Source organism: Pezoporus occidentalis, unplaced genomic scaffold (assembly GCF_034315485.1).
Source record: "Pezoporus occidentalis ecotype Australia unplaced genomic scaffold, CSIRO_AGI_Poc_V1 ctg147, whole genome shotgun sequence".
Taxonomy (NCBI): domain Eukaryota; kingdom Metazoa; phylum Chordata; class Aves; order Psittaciformes; family Psittacidae; genus Pezoporus; species Pezoporus occidentalis.
Window position 1 is genome coordinate 1,711,157 of NW_026913284.1, and position 16,867 is coordinate 1,728,023.

At 60.6% G+C, this 16,867-nt stretch overlaps 1 protein-coding gene across 1 annotated transcript in view; it reads left to right on the forward strand.

Moving 5' to 3' along the window:
- Positions 1 to 16,277, forward strand: part of SLIT1 (slit guidance ligand 1) — a 60,302-nt gene extending 44,025 nt beyond the window's left edge. Inside the window, exons 5-37 of the mRNA XM_062610479.1 lie at positions 354 to 425; positions 553 to 624; positions 776 to 847; positions 1,136 to 1,299; positions 1,694 to 1,841; positions 2,350 to 2,421; positions 2,682 to 2,753; positions 2,867 to 2,938; positions 3,054 to 3,197; positions 3,308 to 3,471; positions 3,558 to 3,581; positions 4,053 to 4,197; positions 4,336 to 4,410; positions 4,640 to 4,783; positions 5,048 to 5,191; positions 5,318 to 5,484; positions 6,531 to 6,663; positions 7,679 to 7,747; positions 8,131 to 8,202; positions 8,414 to 8,485; positions 8,778 to 8,849; positions 10,163 to 10,326; positions 10,681 to 10,805; positions 11,015 to 11,112; positions 11,841 to 11,980; positions 12,315 to 12,408; positions 12,588 to 12,725; positions 13,108 to 13,345; positions 13,446 to 13,576; positions 13,669 to 13,823; positions 13,921 to 14,209; positions 14,822 to 15,033; positions 15,113 to 16,277. Of these exons, the coding sequence (XP_062466463.1) occupies positions 354 to 425; positions 553 to 624; positions 776 to 847; positions 1,136 to 1,299; positions 1,694 to 1,841; positions 2,350 to 2,421; positions 2,682 to 2,753; positions 2,867 to 2,938; positions 3,054 to 3,197; positions 3,308 to 3,471; positions 3,558 to 3,581; positions 4,053 to 4,197; positions 4,336 to 4,410; positions 4,640 to 4,783; positions 5,048 to 5,191; positions 5,318 to 5,484; positions 6,531 to 6,663; positions 7,679 to 7,747; positions 8,131 to 8,202; positions 8,414 to 8,485; positions 8,778 to 8,849; positions 10,163 to 10,326; positions 10,681 to 10,805; positions 11,015 to 11,112; positions 11,841 to 11,980; positions 12,315 to 12,408; positions 12,588 to 12,725; positions 13,108 to 13,345; positions 13,446 to 13,576; positions 13,669 to 13,823; positions 13,921 to 14,209; positions 14,822 to 15,033; positions 15,113 to 15,357 (4,198 nt within the window). The 3' untranslated portion in view covers positions 15,358 to 16,277. The remainder of the gene's footprint in view (positions 1 to 353; positions 426 to 552; positions 625 to 775; positions 848 to 1,135; positions 1,300 to 1,693; positions 1,842 to 2,349; positions 2,422 to 2,681; positions 2,754 to 2,866; positions 2,939 to 3,053; positions 3,198 to 3,307; positions 3,472 to 3,557; positions 3,582 to 4,052; positions 4,198 to 4,335; positions 4,411 to 4,639; positions 4,784 to 5,047; positions 5,192 to 5,317; positions 5,485 to 6,530; positions 6,664 to 7,678; positions 7,748 to 8,130; positions 8,203 to 8,413; positions 8,486 to 8,777; positions 8,850 to 10,162; positions 10,327 to 10,680; positions 10,806 to 11,014; positions 11,113 to 11,840; positions 11,981 to 12,314; positions 12,409 to 12,587; positions 12,726 to 13,107; positions 13,346 to 13,445; positions 13,577 to 13,668; positions 13,824 to 13,920; positions 14,210 to 14,821; positions 15,034 to 15,112) is intronic.
- The last annotated feature ends 590 nt before the right edge of the window (positions 16,278 to 16,867 follow it).

Here is a 16,867-nt window from a genome sequence, read left to right on the forward strand (position 1 = left end):
AGTGTAATTACCAGTTAATCAGCAGGGCCCTGTAATTATAGCAGTCAGAGGGTATTTAAGTACAGAGGGTTCTCCCGGATCTGTGCCCTGCTGCTCTGCTTCTCAGAGCTGGGGACAGCAGTTCCTGGGGACCCCTGGCCACTTGAGGCCACCATGGATGGAGCCAGCCTTGCCTCACGCCAGCCAGCAGGGCAATGGGCAACCAAGGACCTGAGGCCAAATTACAGTTTCCCAGAGCCCCAGGGGGATCACTGAGTGCTGGGGCATGCCGCTGCCTGTGGACACCCTGGTCCCGAGGGGCATCGTGCTTTGCAGGCACTGATCATATTCGTCTCTGTGTCCTTTTTCTGCAGGGACCTGAGTGAGAACTTCATCCAGGCCATCCCCAGGAAAGCTTTCCGCGGGGCCACCGACCTCAAGAACCTGTGAGTCCTGACAGGGATGGGCACAAGGGAGTTTGGGATCAGGTCCAGTGGCAGGAAGTATCAGGAGCCACTGGTCACTCTCTGCCTGGGCTGTCACAGTAATGCTCCCTCTGTCTTCCTCCTTCAGGCAACTGGACAAGAACCAGATCAGCTGCATTGAGGATGGGGCTTTCCGTGCCCTGCGGGGTCTGGAGGTCCTGTAAGTGGCCAAGAGCTGGCTGGAGCCTCCAGCATGCAAGCCCCATGCGGGGTGAGGGTGTCCCTGGGTGCTCCCCACTCACAAGACACTGCAGGCACACTCCCATTTGTGGCCTGGCCACCCTGACCTGTCCCCCTTTGCTTTCCTGCAGGACCCTGAATAACAACAATATCACTTCCATCCCTGTGTCCAGCTTCAACCACATGCCCAAGCTGCGGACATTGTGAGTGATGGGGCCGTGGGGGTAGCAGGAACCCCCTGGGCTGGAGTACGATGTCCCCAGCTCTGCTACTAGTGCTGGCAGCATCCATGGGGAGGGGGTGGAGATGACACTCCTGCAGTGTATCCCCAAGCACTACCAATCTAGGTGGCCTTGGGAACTGGCACAGATGCTCTCAGGCTCCTCTGTGTCCTCCGTGTACCTTTGTGCTGAGCCAGGCTGAGGCAGCTGGAGGGCAGTGGGGTGTTCAGGAGCTCTCCTGGTTTCACTGACTGCCCTGTCCACCCGCAGTCGCCTGCACTCCAACCACCTCTTCTGTGACTGCCACCTGGCCTGGCTCTCACAGTGGCTGCGCCAGCGCCCCACCATCGGGCTCTTTACCCAGTGTGCTGCTCCAGCCCAGCTACGTGGTCTCAACGTGGCCGAGATACAGAAGAACGAGTTCAGCTGCTCCGGTGAGGGGGACGGGAGGCAGTGGGTACCAGGGCAGGGACATGGACTGGGGGGACAAAGCCAATCCCATTGCTGCAGCCCACCTCCACTCTGCTGCATGCCCCAGCTCAGAGTCTGGATGTATGCTTTGGGCTTGGCTCGGGTCAGCACTGTTGCTGGTGTGGGGACACCATGGGGACACCACGGGGACACCACCACCCTACCAGTGTGACAAAAGGTGCATCAGCCAGTGCCTTTCACATGGGGTTGGGGTGCACCAGGACTGTGCACCCATTCAAAGGTGCTATGAGCTGTCCCAGCACTTCGAGCTGTTACCAGGCTTCATTCCTTGGGGTGCTGCCACCCATCTACCTGTCCCAGCTCTTTTCAATTCCCATGCTGGTTGCTTTCCCAAAGGACAAACGGACTCTGCACGTGCCCAGCTCTGCAGCTTGTCCTCTGGCTCCTGCCCGGCCATGTGCACCTGCAGCAACGGCATCGTGGATTGTCGGGGCAAGGGGCTGACAGCCATCCCTGCCAACCTGCCCGAGACCATGACAGAGATGTGAGTATGTCACCACACCATCATTACTGGCTATGGGTGGCTGAAGGCAATGGGGACACGGGGGCAAACCCCACACTCAGCCACCCTACGGGGCAGCAGGCCTTTCCTGCCCTTCTCCCATGCTGCCCAGATTTAGCCCTGGATTTAACTGCATTAAAAATGTAAATAGAGAAATAATCTCCTTAGGGGAATCCAATTATGGTGCAAAGCCCCTGCTGGGATGGCATGCAGGGCACTTGCAGGGTGTCAGGTGCCCCCAGACCCAGGGTGCTGGGAGGGAGGAGGTGCCCCCCACACCCCAGCCACCACAGTCCCCCCATCCATGGCACCCCTCTCTGATGGAGAAAGCCCAGACCACAGGCTGTAAGTTGTCCCTGGGGTGAATGGTAACACCCTGGTAGGGTAACTTACTGCAGGCTTGTGGCTCTTGCAGCTCTCCAGCTCTGTCAGTGGGGTGCTGTGATTCAACCAGCCCTACAGCCCTCATTTGTCCCCCTTCTCTCTGCAGACGCCTGGAGCTCAATGGAATCAAGTCCATTCCCCCAGGTGCCTTCTCCCCCTACAAGAAGCTGAGGAGGATGTAAGTGTGCAGCCCTTGCCAAGTCACCCTGAACCCCAACATCCTTCACGCCACTGCTGTGAGCCCACAGGCCCCCACTATAATGGGCTTGCGGCACTTGGTGCGACATGAGTGCCCCACGTGGCAGCACTGGGATGGGGCCTTGGATGCCCTCAGCTCTCTATATTGAGTGCAAGCGGGGGATCCCTGGGCCCAGCAGGATGGTGGGGGCATGGGACAAAGAAGAGGGGACCAGGCCACATTCTCCTTTTGGTTTTCAGAGACCTGAGCAACAATCAGATCTCAGAGATCGCCCCTGATGCCTTCCAAGGACTGCGCTCGCTGAACTCCCTGTAAGTGCTCCGAACCAGGGTGTGTTGGGTGGTGTGGGGTGGATGTGGCATGCCCTGAATCATGCCCCACACCACTCCCCCTCATGTCTCTCACACCAGTCTCTCTCTCCCAGGGTGCTGTATGGCAACAAGATCACAGACCTCCCCAAGGGTGTCTTCGGGGGACTTTTTGCCCTGCAGCTGCTGTAAGGCGCTGGTGGCTGGGTGGGATGCTCTTTGGGGACACCAGAAAGCAAGTGAGGTCTCCAGAGCCCATGGTGCAGTGAAGAGGGTCCTCAGGATCACCCTTCTCCGTGCCAGGCTCCTCAATGCCAACAAGATCAACTGTGTGCGAGCAGATGCCTTCCAGGACCTGCAGAACCTCTCACTGCTCTCACTCTATGACAACAAGATCCAGAGCCTGGCCAAGGGCACTTTCACCTCCCTGCGGGCCATCCAGACCCTGTGAGTACCCACACCAGCTCTAACGCCTGGGCAGGTGGGAGCATGGAGGGAAGCATCTCTCTTGGGTAGCCAGAGCTGGAGCTGGTGGTCACCCACTGTCTGTGGTGCAGGCACCTGGCCCAGAACCCCTTCATCTGTGACTGCAACCTGAAGTGGCTGGCAGACTTCCTCCGTGCCAACCCCGTTGAGACCAGTGGTGCCCGCTGTGCCAGCCCCCGGCGCCTGGCCAACAAGCGCATCGGCCAGATCAAGAGCAAGAAGTTTCGCTGCTCGGGTGAGGGCCATCCCTGTGCTGTGCTCAGCCCTGCCCCAGCCCCATGTCCATGTGCTCAGGGTGATGATGTGCTTTTCATTCCACAGCCAAAGAGCAGTATTTCATCCCAGGTAAGAGGAGGGTATGCATGGGTGTGTGCATGGTGCCCTTTCGGGCAGGCTGCCTGGGGGATGGTTGTGCCGGAGCCCCACGGTCTGGCTCGGCGCTGCATTTCCCATCATGTTTGGTTGCTGAGTTCCCAGGTGCTGCAGTAACAAAACTGCTGGGTAGCAGGACATGTTCCACCATCAACCGTTGTGCTGTTATCCAGGTGGGCACAGAGGTGTCCATGCGGTCCAGCTCTGGTTGCAGGAGAGGAGAGGGTGGTGGATAACACAGCACCCTGTGTACCCAAGACAAATACCCCTGCAGATAAGGTGTTTGGGGCATGGAGAGGAGTAATTTGTGCATAGCCCTGGGATGAGGGCAGCTGGGGAGGAGCTTGAGACCAGCTGGGGTGTGGGAGGAGCAGGGAGGGGAGGGCAGGCACAGCCCTGCTGCCTCTGCTCTTGGGACCACACGCTGCCCTCCCCGGTGCGCAGGGACGGAGGATTATCAGCTGAACAGTGAGTGCAACAGCGATGTGATCTGCCCCCCGAAGTGCCGCTGTGAATCCAGCGTGGTCGAGTGCTCCAACCTGAAGCTCACCAAGATCCCAGAGCGCATCCCACAGTCCACAGCTGAGCTGTAAGAGCCTCCTCCCTCCCACCCTGCTTTCCCTCCTGCAGCCAGAACATCACCAGTGCTGGGGTTTGGTTCAGGGTTGGTCGGTGCCAGGCCCTTTGCAGCAACCTCCTGAGCTCTTTTCCCTGCTGCCCACCCCAGGCGCCTGAACAACAATGAAATCTCTGTCCTGGAGGCCACTGGCATCTTCAAGAAACTCCCACATCTGAAGAAAATGTGAGTATCAGGCAGGCGCAGCTCTGTCAGGAGTGCCTGGGGGCTTGGAAGGCACATGGGGTCCTGACACCAGGGCAGCCTCAAGAGTGAACCTGGGGGCATGTACCAACCCAAGGGTCACCTGAGGAGTTTGCCATCATGGGGTGCTCAGTGGGACCTGGGGGAGGCAGGTTTCAGGTTGAGGTTGGGGCAGAGCCCCCTGTCCCAGCCTGCTTTCCCCTGTCCACAGCAACCTCAGCAACAACAAGGTGTCGGAGATTGAGGATGGGGCGTTCGAGGGGGCATCCTCCGTCAGTGAGCTGCACCTCACCGTCAACCAGCTGGAGTCTGTGCGGAGCGGCATGTTCAGGGGCCTGGATGGGCTGAGGACCCTGTGAGTGCCCCTTTCTGCATGGGGACATCCCTGCTCCTTCCTCCTCTGCCCTGCCTGTGATCCTGGGCTGGTGCTGTCTGCATCACTGCTGGGCCAGCTCGGGAGTGCCTTACCCATCCACTGGCTGTATCCAGAGCTGGAGGGCAGGTTTCTGCTATTCAGGGCCTGGCTCGGCAGCAAGGTGGGCACAGCCCAGGCACTGCTGAGGTTCCCCCATGGTGTCTGCGTGGGTCATTAGGTGCCTTTTTCCCCTTCCCTCCGCAGGATGCTGAGGAACAACCGCATCAGCTGCATCCACAATGACAGCTTCACAGGGCTGCGCAACGTCCGCCTGCTCTCCCTGTACGACAACCAGATCAGCACCATCACACCGGGCGCCTTCGACACGCTGCAGTCTCTGTCCACGCTGTAAGTCTCAGGCCTCAGCAGGGATGCTCCCAGGCTGTCCCCATCACACTGGGGAGGGGGGGGCGGCAGGGGGAACCCTTGCCCAGTGGCTGCACAGGTGATGCCCTCACACTCCCTCTTGTGCAGGAACCTGCTCGCCAACCCCTTCAACTGCAACTGCCAGCTGGCCTGGCTGGGGGACTGGCTGCGCAAGAGGAAGATCGTGACGGGGAACCCGCGGTGCCAAAACCCTGACTTCCTCCGGCAGATCCCACTCCAGGACGTGGCTTTCCCCGACTTCAGGTGTGAGGAAGGTAACTCACGGGCCCCGCGGCGCCGGGGGTGAGAGGGGATCAGGCTGCTTGCCCCAGGCTGGCACTATGATCTGCTTGTCCCAGCATCATCCTTGCTTCTGGGATGTTCAGCAGTGTCCTGTAACAAGCCAGGAGCTCAGAGGGAACCATCAGCTCATTAATGCTTTCCCCTGATGGTGCACATATTTCCCTTCCTGGTACCCAGCCCTTAGGGCTGCATTCAAATCCCCACAAGCTGCTCTCAAACTGGGAGAGGAGTTTGCACCCACTGCACCTTATGGCCTTTGTACGTAGGCAGGTCTGTGCTGGCAAATGCTGTGCCCTGGATGCTGGCAGGAGCAGGTGTATAGGCAAAGCCCACCAAAATTCCTCCTGCTTCTTCCCTTCCCAGCTCCACATGATGGAGCTGGGCAGATGGAGCAGGCGGGGAATGTGCCTGTTGAGAGAAAAGACTTCTTTTAAAAGTTTTTTTAATTTAGAACAGCTTTTGAGCCCTCTGTAAAATATTTACAAACACATCATCGTTTCTTCTGCTTTCCCTCCTCCACCACGTCAAACACTGAAGGGTGCATCCTGCGCCTTTCCCAACAGTGCGAGATAGCATACGGCTGTTCTGGGGATGCCTCTCCCTTGGGAAGGGCGAGCAATGCTGGCTCCTCCGTCTGCTCCGTGCAACCCCTGCTGCCTCTGGGAGATGGGGGAAGGAGGTTATTTCAGGAGGACTGGCAGGGCTGAGCCGCTTCTTGTGCACCCTCCTCTCTGCTACCCCTGGGACTGTGTTTTTGCTTGAAAATGGTGAAAATCAGAGCAGCCTGGAGCTGTCTGATTGCATCCATCCGAGTGGGGCAGGCAGTTTCTGGGAGCAGGAGCGATTCATGAGCTGCTGACTCTCAGCTGGCCTGAGGCTGTTGCCCGCAGCACCCTGCTTTGGGGGCAAGGGGATATGGTTGGCATGGGAGGGGAGCAGTCCTAGATGAGGACAAGGCATCGAGTCCAGCTTCATGTGATGCCCAAGGTGACTTTGTGGCTCTCTGTGCCCGGTGCAGGTCAGGAGGAGACGAGCTGCATCCCCCGTCCGCAGTGCCCGCAGGAGTGCACGTGCCTCGACACCGTTGTCCGCTGCAGCAACAAGCACCTCAAGGCCCTGCCCAAGGGGATCCCCAAGAACGTCACAGAGCTGTAAGTGGTGGCCGAGTGCCCAGGCTCTGCCCCAGACTTTGCAGCTCTGGGTGAGGGGGGCTCTGCTGAGGGGTTGTGCAGGTGTTGGGGCAAAGATGCCCCACAGCTCTCTCCCACAGCACCATCCCAGCCTGGCAGTGACCCCCACCCAGCCAAGGGACCCTCTCCAGCCCCAACCCCAGCAAGGGGCTCAGTGAGAGCCTCTGCTGACTCAGGGATACTAATGGTGATATGCAAGGGGTTCTCACAGCAGCCGGGTCCCTGCTCTTTGGCATCTTTGGGAGGGGGCAGCTGTGGTCCCCATGCAGCCCTGCAGTCCCAATCAGCCTGCCATCAGCAACAGGGACAGGGCCACCCTGCCTCTGTCAGCTCCCCAGCCCTGCTGTGCCATCACCGCTCACCAAGGCTGCAGGGATACTCCCGGCAGGTCCAGCTCCGAGCACACAGGCAATGGAATGTGGCTTACCTGGGTGTCAGGGAGATACCCAAGCAGCCATGCCAGCTCTGGATGAGCAGTAATGCCCATTGCTGTGAAAGGGGCTCTGCTCCTGTCTGGAATGGGGAACAGCAGCAAGTCCTGTGTGCAGGTAGTGCAGGCACTGGTTGTGCACACACATGTGTATAGCAGCGCCTCACACTCCTGCGCTGTCTCACACACTCCTCCTCTCTCTGCATCCTCCGCTGTCTCACACGTGCCTTGGGACTGGTTTCTGCTGCCCACACTCACACTGGATGTGTAAGCGCAGCACATGGCTGGCTGTGCTCACACACGTGGGCTGCTTGGAGGCTGTCCTGGGGATCAGTACACAGAGCTCTCAAGTGTGCCCCTGTGCTCTCACACTACCTGCCCTGCAGCCCAGGGGTCTCCTGAGAGCCCCAGGCCATGCATGCTGGGAGAGATGATGCTGGAGATGCTCTTTGCAGCCCATAAGAAGGTGCACAGGAGAATTGGGGGGCAGAGGGTGGGACCTCTGGCTTCTCAGCCACCTTGAGGTGCTTTTGTTCTCCCTTGCAGCTACCTGGATGGAAATCAGTTTACTCAGGTCCCAGGGCAGCTCTCTACCTTCAAGTACCTGCAGCTTGTGTAAGTAGGCAGGAGCAGGAGGCCAGGCAGGCAGCTGGTCCCACTGCTAGCAGTGGTGGGCAAGGACAGAGGCTGTCCCCATGATGCGTGATCCTGGGGAAGGACCTGGCAGTGTGCAGGGACCCCTGACATCCCTCTGCATCCCTGCTGTGCACTGGGAAACAGCTGACTGCAGCGATGCTCAGCCCCTGGGTGCTCACACCTTCTGGTGGCTGTGGGCAGGGGGACAGTGGCATTCCTGCTATCACTCTGTGTGACAGCCCTGCTGCTCTCTTGGAGGCTGTGCTGCTGTTTGCATCCCATCACAGCTGGGCGCACAGGGGAGCACCGAGGGGGGAGACAGGGCTCAGCTTCCTCCAAGCCCTGAAGTTTCTGTTTTACAGTGACCTGAGCAACAACAAGATCAGCTCCTTGAGCAACTCCTCCTTCACCAACATGAGCCAGCTCACCACCCTGTAAGTGTGCCACAGAACTGAGCTGGGGGGGGCTGTTCCTAGGGGACCCCAAAGACTGCAGGGTGCTGGGGACACCAGGGTCTCCCCTCTCCATGTGGGTGAAGCTATAGTTTGAGCTGACGCAAAGGGAACATACAACCAAGGGTGGGCTTCTTACAGCACACACGGAGGTGCCCCCAGCACTGTGCTGCCTCCTTCTTGCCTTCTACAGGATCCTCAGCTACAACTCCCTGCAGTGCATCCCTCCGCTGGCCTTTGAGGGCCTCCGCTCCCTCCGGCTGCTGTAAGTACCTGCCCGTAGCCCTGCTCGCAGCCCCTGCTGCTGCCTGTGTCCACGTGCCCCCTATGCTTGCTCAGAGCTGGGTGCAGGCAGGCAGGGTACAGGCTGCAGGAGGAGCAAGGGGAGAAGACTCAGCCTCTCAGATCACTTGATGCCTTTGCAGCAGTGACAGAGTGGTGGGGTCCAGCTCTGCCACCCATGCCTGGACCCACGGGGTGGTGGCAGCCCTGCTGGTCACAGTCCTTGCTGCCCACCCTGGAACTATGGGCATTACAGGACCCTCTGTTCTCTGCAGGTCTCTCCATGGCAATGACATCTCCAGCCTCCCCGAGGGCATCTTTGCAGATGTCACCTCCCTGTCCCACCTGTGAGTATCTCCTGCTCTGCAGGTGCAGGGCTGGATGCATGTTCAGGAGACCTTTAAAAACCATGGGGGCTGAGCTGCCTTCTCTGCTTTTCTCTGGGCTGGTAGCTGGGACAGTGTTGGTGGGGCACTGATGTGCTCTGGCCCCAGGTCCAGGTGTGCGGCTGAGCCTCCCAGTGCTGCTGGTCCTTGATGGAAGTGGTGTGGGGTCCCACCAGGTCCCCAGGGTCCCTTAACATGCAGGTGAAGCCATGCAAGATGCTGGCACACCCATGGGTTGGCAAGGGCTGCTCTGACCTGGGCCAGCATGTTGCTAGCCTCCTGCTAGGGTCCTTCCCTGCAGCAGCCCCAAATCTCTCACCAAGCATCCTCCTCCCTCCTCTTTGAGGGAACCTGTACCGCAGGAGAACAGCCCCATACCCATCACCCAGGGCAGGGATTTCACTTTGTTCAGGATGACTTTTCAGTCCCTTCCCTGTTCCTGCTAAGTGGTTCCTACCCACCCTCCGGTGGCTGGTCCTGCTCCTGGCATCCTGGGGCTCTCAGGCTGTTCCTCCAGCCTGCAGAGAGCATCTTGATTTCCAGTCCTGGCCTCCCTGTTTTTTGGGAGTAGCCGTGCTGCTTCTGGTCTCCCCTGGCTCTTCACTGGTGTTCTTGCTGCAGTGCAGTGCTGCGGGTTCCCACAGAGCTGAGCTGTGTCACCAGCCGGCGCTGTTGGTGCTGTAGGAACAGGCTTGTAAGCCCCAGCAGAGCTGCTGTCCCTAGTGCCTGCCTCCCTGCCTGCCATGTCCTTCCTTCATCACACATATCAGTCCGATGGTCCTCCGCTGCTGCTGGCCTTTGCAGTGAAGCAGTGTGCAAAACGGCATTGAACCCCTCAGCCTCACACAGCACCTGCTGCTCCCTGCCCTGCTCTGCTGTGGAACAGGGCAACCCTGCTCTCTTGGAGCAATTCCTTGCTCTCCCCTAATGCTGTCCCCATGAGCTCTGGCTGTGACTTTGCTGCTTGTCCCCAGCAGCCTGCCCCGGTGCCCCTGCCCTGCACTGTGCAGCAGAGCCGAGGCTGTCCTCAGCTCCCATGCAATGGGTCGATGTTTCTGCACAGCCTCAAGCCCAGGCAGCTTTGCCCAAGTGCTGGAGAGGGACTCATGAGGATTTCTATGTGGGAAGTGGAGGAGAGCTCCAGCACAGAGCATTGGGGCCCCCATCACATGGCAGCCCAGCCAAGTGACGGAGTTGTGCCCAGTCCCAAAGTTTCCAAGCCTCATTCCCTCTGCGGGGCAGCGGATGCAGTTTTGTCCTTCCTCCCCCTACAGAGCCATTGGAGCCAACCCCCTGTACTGCAGCTGCAACCTGCGCTGGCTCTCCAGCTGGGTCAAGACGGGGTACAAGGAGCCAGGCATCGCCCGCTGCGCAGGGCCCCCTGAAATGGAAGGCAAGCTGCTGCTCACCACCCCTGCCAAGAAGTTTGAGTGCCAAGGTGCGAGGTGTCTGTGTTGTCCATCTGTCCATCCTCAGGCAGGGCAGCAGGTGCCATGGGGAGCCGGGCTATCTCCTGCTTGGTGCCTGATGTTCTGTGAGTGTGGGGGACTCCAGCATTTAACCTGTTGAGCTGCCTTGAGGAGGGGGCAGACCAAGAGGGTTGTCCCCTTACCTGGCCAGTGGCGCACCCCTGGGTGACTGAACACGTGGCTGTCCCCAGGTCCTTGGTGGGGCAGGCTCTGCTCCCAGCTGTGGCTGGAGCTCTGACCCTGTGTTGGTACCCACAAACGGGCACCCCTCCATCACTCTCTCTACTATAGCCCTGGCTATCCCTGTGCCTCCTGTCCCACAGGCCCACCTGCCCTGAGCATCCAGGCCAAGTGCAACCCCTGCCTCTCCAGCCCCTGTCAGAACCAGGGCACCTGCCACAATGACCCCCTTGGTCTCTACCGCTGCGCCTGCCCCAGCGGCTACAAGGTACCATGGTCCCTGGGGGTCCCCACTGCAGAGGAACATGTCCCTGCAGAGGGGAAAGGAGCAGTGAGGGCTGCCCCTGGGGCTCACTGCCTGCAGGACTGTCCACCCTCCCTGCACACCACAGTGCGACACTGAGTGTGATGGGGCAGGGAGAGCTGGGCACGGTGCTGTGCCACTCTCCTCGCTCCCACCTCTCCATCCCTCCCCAGGGCAGGGACTGCGAGGTGGCACTGAGCGTCTGCTCCTCCAACCCCTGCCTCAATGGGGGGACCTGCCAGCTTCAGGATGGGGAAGGAGCCGGCTTCAGGTGAGTGCTGAATGGGAACCCCGGAAAGATGGGTGTTTGGGCAGCAGCTGAGATCCCCAGCATCCCTCAGAGATAATGTTTAGTGCTTCCCTCGCCTTCTATGTGCTCCCTTAGGCATATAGCTGGGCTATTGCATTCATGTGGTAGCTCCAGCCCAGGCTCCTGCTCTCTGCAGCCCTGCCTATGCCTCCTGCCAGCACAGCACTAACAAGGCTGAGCACTGGCTCTGCTTCCCCATGTCCCCCAGCCCTGCAGTGCTGAGGGCAGGGGGGACAGAGCAGGTCCTACCACCACAGAAGGCATGAGGAGGGATAGCACAGTGGGATTTGGGGCTGGGATGTGGCAGCTGCAGCAGGGTTAACTGTTGGATGGGGCAGGATGTGGCCCGGCGTCACTGCTGCTCCCTGCAGGGCTGCCATGCCCTTGCACAACCCTCGCTACCCTGAACTCTTCAGGCCATTCCAGGAACCGGGACACAATTAGTAGCTGAAAATAGCTGTCAGGATAGGGTGAGGAGGTGGGCTGCGCAGCCACTACCCTCCCCAGCGCTGAGTGTCCTCTCAGCCCGTTGTCGTGGCAACTCAGCATCCTCGCAGCCCGCTGCGGCTGCCACCCTCCCTGCGCCCTGCCACCCTCCCTGCCACCCAGCCCTGTGCTGCTTGTTTCACAGGAACCACCCCAAAATGCTCCATTTCCCACCCCATGACACCACCCTGTGCCCCATGCAGGTGCCTGTGCCCAGCGGGCTTTGAGGGTCCGAACTGCCATGCCACCAGCGACCCCTGCAAGGAGCACATCTGTGAGAATGGGGGCTCCTGCGTGCCCACTGCCACCAACTACACCTGCCTGTGCCCTGCCCACTACACAGGTACCTGGAATGAGGGCTAAGCATCCCCAAACCTTGCAGGCCTGGCAGGGGTATGTGCCCACTGCTTCTCCCTTCCCACCAACGAGGGCTAATAGCTCCTCTGCCTGCTGTCCCGGTGCCCATCACCATGGCCTCTAGGCCCAGCCACATTGAGTTTTCATACATCCAACTGAGCCCCCACACCCTGGGATGCCCTTGGTGCCTGACTCAGGCAGGAGCTGCCTGTGGCCACAGGCCCCAGCCATAGAGCCCCACGACCATGAACAACTCGGGCAAGTGCCTGTGGTAATGTGAGCTCCTGAGCATCCTTGGTGTCCCTGTTTCTACCCTGCAGGGGATTTCTGTGAGTATTCACTGGATTTCTGCTCAGCCGAGCTCAGTCCATGCCAGCACGGCTCTACCTGTGTCTCCACAAGCCAGGGGCCTAGGTGAGCTCCCCCTCCCCAGACTGCTTTGTCCCAGCTGCCTGGTGGGGGAGATTTGGTTTTGGGGGGCTGCAGCTCACAGGCTGGGAAGGGGTTATGGGGAGGGGGATGCCAGAAGGAGCAGGTACCCACCGGCACGGGGGAGAAGGAAGGGGCAGCAGTGAGCCCCCCTCCTGCCCCAGGTGTGAATGTGTGCCTGGCTACGTGGGGAGCAACTGCAGTGAGGACTTCGATGACTGCCAGGACCATCGGTGCCAGAACAATGCCCAATGCCTGGACGAGGTTAACGGCTACTCCTGCCTCTGCACCGAGGGCTACAGGTACCACTGGGAAGATGTGGGACACTGGGGATAGCGGGGATGGTTACATGGCACTGTGCAGGAGGAACCAATCCTGGCTACCATGTCCGTCCATCCATCCATCCATCCATCCATCCATCCATCCATCCATCCATCCATCCATCCATCCATCCCTCCAGTGCAAGAGGAAGGATTGGGTCTGGAGGTGTGGGTCTTCAGGGATGAAGGCTGGGGGAAACCAGCATCCCTGAGGAGGGACCCAAGGGCAGCACTCAGCATCCCAGCATCCCTCAGATGCCACTGGCTGGAGAGCCTCTCTGAGGACCCAAATCAGGGGAGTGCTGTTAGAGCCCCATAGGGCGCTCTCCAAGCCCCATGCTTAGCAGCACCCTTGGCCCCACAGCGGCCAGCTCTGCGAGATGCCGCCCCATGCTGCCAGCCAGCCCAGCCTCTGTGAGCGAGCCGAGTGCCAGAATGGGGCTCTGTGCGTGGAGCGGGGTACCCGTGCCCTCTGCCAGTGCCTGCCCGGCTTCGGCGGCCCCAAGTGTGAGAAACTGCTGAGCGTCAACTTTGTGGACCGCGACACGTACCTGCAGTTCACTGACCTGCAGGACTGGCCCCGGGCCAATATCACCCTGCAGGTGAGGGCTGAGGGGACATGGGGACAGCGGGGGGGGGGTGTGGTGTGTGGCAATGGGGGTGCTGCCCCAGGGATGTGGGCTCCCACCTCTCCCCTGCCAGGTCTCCACGGCTGAAGGCAATGGCATCCTGCTGTACAATGGCGACAGCGACCACATGGCCGTGGAGCTGTACCAGGGACACGTCAGGGTCAGCTACGACCCCGGCACCCACCCCAGCTCAGCCATCTACAGGTACCTGCCACTACTTCCCCAGCCACGGGGGATCACCACCCCCACTGCACGGGCTTGGGGGGTGTCCCCAGTGACCCAGCTGTCTCCACCAGTGCTGAGACTATCAACGACGGGCAGTTCCACACCGTGGAGCTGGTGACCTTCGACCAGATGGTGAACCTCTCCATCGATGGTGGCAGCCCCATGACCATGGACAACTCGGGCAAGCACTACACACTGAACAGCGAGGCCCCCCTCTATGTGGGAGGTAGGACAGGGGCCAGAGGGGCGACCGGGTGATGTGGAGAGGTGGTGGTGGGGACACGGGGGACACCCGTGTGTGCTGACAGTCCTGCTCTCCCCAGGGATGCCTGTGGATGTCAACTCGGCTGCCTTCCGCCTCTGGCAGCTCCTCAATGGCACCAGCTTCCACGGGTGCATCCGCAACCTCTACATCAACAACGAGCTGCAGGACTTCACCAAGACGCGGATGACGCCAGGGGTGGTGCCGGGCTGCGAGCCCTGCCGCAAGCTGTACTGCCTGCATGGCATCTGCCAGCCCACCGGCGCCCAGGGCCCCGTCTGCCACTGCGAGCCTGGCTGGGACGGGCCCCACTGCGATCAGCCCCATGGCGGCCCCTGCCAGGGGCACAAGTGAGTGTCCCCGCTCCGTTGGCTACCCTACAGCAATAGTCTTGTCCCATTGGCTGCCCTGCAGTGACCCTTCTGCTCCATTGGCTGTCCTGAGGCAATGATGCTGCCCCATTGGCTGTCCAACAGTAATGGTCCTGAGCCATTTGCTGCCCAGTGTGACTCACCTGCCCCATTGGATCTCTGACTGCCCCACCACAACTGCCCTATTCCATTGGCTGCCCCGCCACAACAACCTCACTCAGCTAGCTCATTGTCTGACCCTTCCTCATTGTCTGCCCCACCACAACTGCCCCACTCCATTGGTCTTTCCCCATTGCCTGCCTTGTCATTAATTGCTCTTCACTGGCCGCCTCTCATCCTTGCTCTCTCCGTTGGCTGTCCCTCCTCACCGCCTGCCCAGCTCACCCCTCCTACTGGCTGTCCACTGCAGTCCCCTGGGACTGGCTTGTGCTGGTGGTGCCATGCGGTGGCAATGCCACTTCACTGAGTGGTGTGGTGCCACGCCAGACCCATGGCACGATGGCTGCGCCATACCAGTGCCGTGCTGGTCCTACGTGCAGTGCCGTGCTGGTGCCATGCTGGCAGCTGCCTGATGGTGCTGGGTGTCCACAGGTGTGTGCATGGGCTGTGCCTGCCCCTCGACGCCCTCTCCTACACCTGCCAGTGCCACGAGGGCTACCAGGGCACCCTCTGCAACCAGCCCACTGAGCCGCCTGACCCCTGCCACCGCCAGCCCTGTGCCCATGGCCACTGCCGCCTCACCCCAGGCGGCCAGCCCACCTGCGAGTGCCATGACGGCTACACCGGAGCCCTCTGTGACCAAGGTAGGAGCCGGGGAGGTGGGTGCCCAGGGCAGGGGCAGCCCCATGCTGGGATGCCAGTCTGAGCATCGCTGTCCCACAGAGCCGGAGTGCCGCGGGGAGCCGGTGCGGGACTACCACCAGGTGCAGCGGGGCTACGCCATCTGCCAGACAACGCGGCCGGTGGCCTGGGTGGAATGCCGAGGGACGTGCGGGGGCCCCAGCGCCGGCTGCTGCACCGGCCTGCGGCTCCGGCGCAGGAAATACGCCTTCGAGTGCAGCAACGGCGCAACCTTCGTGGAAGAGGTGGAGAAGCCCAGCAAGTGCGGCTGCAGCCAGTGCCTGTGAGCAGCCACCGGCCCTGGCGAGCTGGGGGCCAGCGGGGAGCCCTCCCAAGAGCCAAGGACCTCGCTTTGCCCTGTGGCCATAATGCCGCTGGCTGGGTGTTCCTGGACTGCACCAGAGGAGCCCGGCGGAGGGCAGAGCTGTTGCATCTCGAGGGTTGGGATAAAAGGAAAAAGAAAAGGAAAAAGAAAACCCACAAAACAAATGTGTAGATAGAGAATTTTTTAAGAACTGCAGCTACACAGACGTGTGGATACCGGGTGGCCACTGCCCAGCTGCCCCCGTCGACTCCATGTGGCACTTGGCCTATTCCCCAGTGCAGCCCCACAGCCACAGAGGGCAGCGTCTGCATCCCCTGGTGTGTCCCCTCCCTGGCAGCCCCACCCCCTGTGTCCAGACCAGTGAGCCGGGGTCTTTTCCAACACCCAGGGCTGGAGCAGAGGGGTCTGACATGGCAGAGCTTCATGGGCTGTGGCTGGCAGAGGGCTGTGCAGCGTAGCTGACACCCTGTGGTCCTGTGAACCTGGAGCGCTGCTTCACATCCTCTCCTCTGGCAGCCCTGGACTTGCTGCTGAGGATCTGCCATTGCCCTGATGGCAGCAGCAGTGAGTACTCAAATGTCAGCAGTTCCACTGCCACAGGCTGACCCACTGGTGGCACCCCAGGCTGTGCCCTTGCCAGCGAGGCTCCATGGTGCTTGGGCACAGCTCCAGCCCATTGTGGTGGCACAGGTGCCATGGGGCAGAACCAGGGTGGTCCCAAGCACACTGTGTGGGTCACAGGCAGTAGTGTGCAGATTTCTGTGGGGGTCCCGGCACCAGCCCTGCCACTGTGCCATTAAGATGGAGGGGGGCTCCAAGCACCCTCAGCCCAGCTGAGTGGCTTTGCTCAGAGGTGTGGGGCCAGCACAGAAACCCCTTTTCTCCAGGCTTAACCCTGTGGAATGGTTTCTGCCACTGGACAAGGTATGATAGCTGGGGTGCGGGTTTGCCATGCCCATCACCAGTGCCCATCACTGGGACCTCAGCCTTGTGGGTGCCAGGGCTGCCTGAAGAGGCTGAAGATGCTCAAGCCTGGAGCTGACACTGCTGCCGTGACAGATCCCACCAGCTCCTGGACACGGGTGCGGATGCTCAGGCAGCTCCTCTCCAAAGTCAGCAGTGCTGGTGGACGCACTGTGGGACCAGGCCCAGCACCACTGCCAGTGCAGCACAAGGGACCCCATGGCGGGGTACTGCATGCACCAAACCTCCACAGCAGCATCGCTTCTCTGCCTGTGGGGGCCAAGGATGGTGGGTGCCAGACCTTGGACGCTGCACGCAGCTGGACAGTGCATCACCATGTCACTGGGATGGACAAACTCACCCCAGGGCTGCAGCACCAGGTCTCTCAGCACATTGGCTTCAGGTCTGCACCGCCAGCTGTGAACGGGCTCTGGGCATCTCCACTGCGTGCATCCAGCTCTGCGGGTGCCATCACCATCCCTGCTCACCAACAGCATCCAGGACGTTCC